General features: G+C 58.3%; 1 protein-coding gene across 1 annotated transcript in view; it reads right to left on the reverse strand.

Annotated features, from left to right (window-relative positions):
- The window catches only part of EVX2 (even-skipped homeobox 2), a 4,939-nt gene that overhangs the window by 2,097 nt on the left and 1,505 nt on the right, over positions 1-1,337 (reverse strand). The window contains exon 3 of the mRNA XM_014547060.1: positions 1,194-1,331. Within this exon, the coding sequence (XP_014402546.1) occupies positions 1,194-1,331 (138 nt within the window). The remainder of the gene's footprint in view (positions 1-1,193; positions 1,332-1,337) is intronic.

The following is a 1,337-nucleotide window of genomic DNA, read 5'->3' on the forward strand; positions in this document are numbered from 1 at the left end:
CCCCTCCGACCCGACCCAGCGCCCAGTCCCCTGCCCTCCCCGCTGGGACAGAGCGGGTGGCCGAGCGGACCGCGGGGCACACCCTCCTCGACAAAAAGACTCTCCTACGCTGGGTCCGACTGCTGCAGCCCCTCGGGCTTCTGCTCCCTGACTTTCTGCTGCGTTTTCTCGTCCCAGCGCCACCCTCCCACTCCGCCCCACCGCTCGCCGGCACCTGGCGCTCAGTCCCAGCATGTGCACCGCCTGGGCAGGGAGGCTGCGGCTGCAGCTTGGGGAAAAGGCCGCCGCTCCCGGTGCCGAGACCTCTGAGCTACAAGAGCCTGCCCGTGGGGTCACTGGTTCGATTTCGATGTTGAAGGGATGATTTTGTTGGGAACATTTGCCTCCAATGAGTGGTGGGAATAACTTCCTCTTAAACTGGGAAGGGGACTTTTCTACGCCCTCGCAGCCCGGTTTCTAATGAAGACATCATCCCCTAACTTAGAGAAAGTCGGAGGAAACCGAAGGGAGATCTCCGCACCCCTCCCCTGCCCCGTGGAGTTTCCCGTTTCCTTTTTCCAGAAAGTCGGATCCTCTGTCAAGTATTCACCACGTCGCCCAACCTCCCGTATCTCTCTCTCTCTCTCTCTCTCTCTCTCTCTCTCTCTCTCTCCCCGCCCGCATAATAAAACTAGTCACCTAAAATGTGTAAATAAGGACAAGTTCATTGCGTTGTCTCTCCAGGGGGTTGTCCTTTCCTGTTGCCCCGGGGGGAAAAATACTTAGAAATACTTTTTTAAAAACCCAATCGGTTTTTAAAATACAGTATCATTTTCTCTGTGTTGTAACGATTTCTGTGGGAAATTAATGTCCAAGATCAGAAGCAAATGGAAAGTTCCACGTCTGGTTCATACCAGAGGAACAAAGCCCAGCCTGCTCCGCCGCCACAGGGGAAGTGGAGCCATGGCCATGGGCACCTGGACACGGGCGAACGGGCGACCGTCTGCGGCCTCGGCTCCGCCATTCCAGGCCCTTCCCAGGTCAGCCAGGCCCACCAACCCTTCGGATTCGGGAAATAAACGTGCCGATTCTTTTGGTGACTCTCCCTCGCGGGTTTTCAGGCCCAGCTAAGTCTAGCCCCCCAGAAAGGAGACACAAACATCCACCCAGACACCCCCGGGAGGCCAGAGCCAGGCGCGTGCTGGGATCCGTACCTTGATGGTGGTTTCGGGCAGGTTAAGCGCAGCGGCCAGCTCGCACCGGCGGGGCCGTGACACGTAGTTCTCCCGGTAGAACTCCTTCTCCAGGCGCGCGATCTGTTCGCGGGTGAACGCCGTGCGGTAGCGCCGCACCTGATC

This window comes from Myotis brandtii, unplaced genomic scaffold, assembly GCF_000412655.1.
Source record: "Myotis brandtii unplaced genomic scaffold, ASM41265v1 scaffold112, whole genome shotgun sequence".
In the NCBI taxonomy this organism is placed as follows: domain Eukaryota; kingdom Metazoa; phylum Chordata; class Mammalia; order Chiroptera; family Vespertilionidae; genus Myotis; species Myotis brandtii.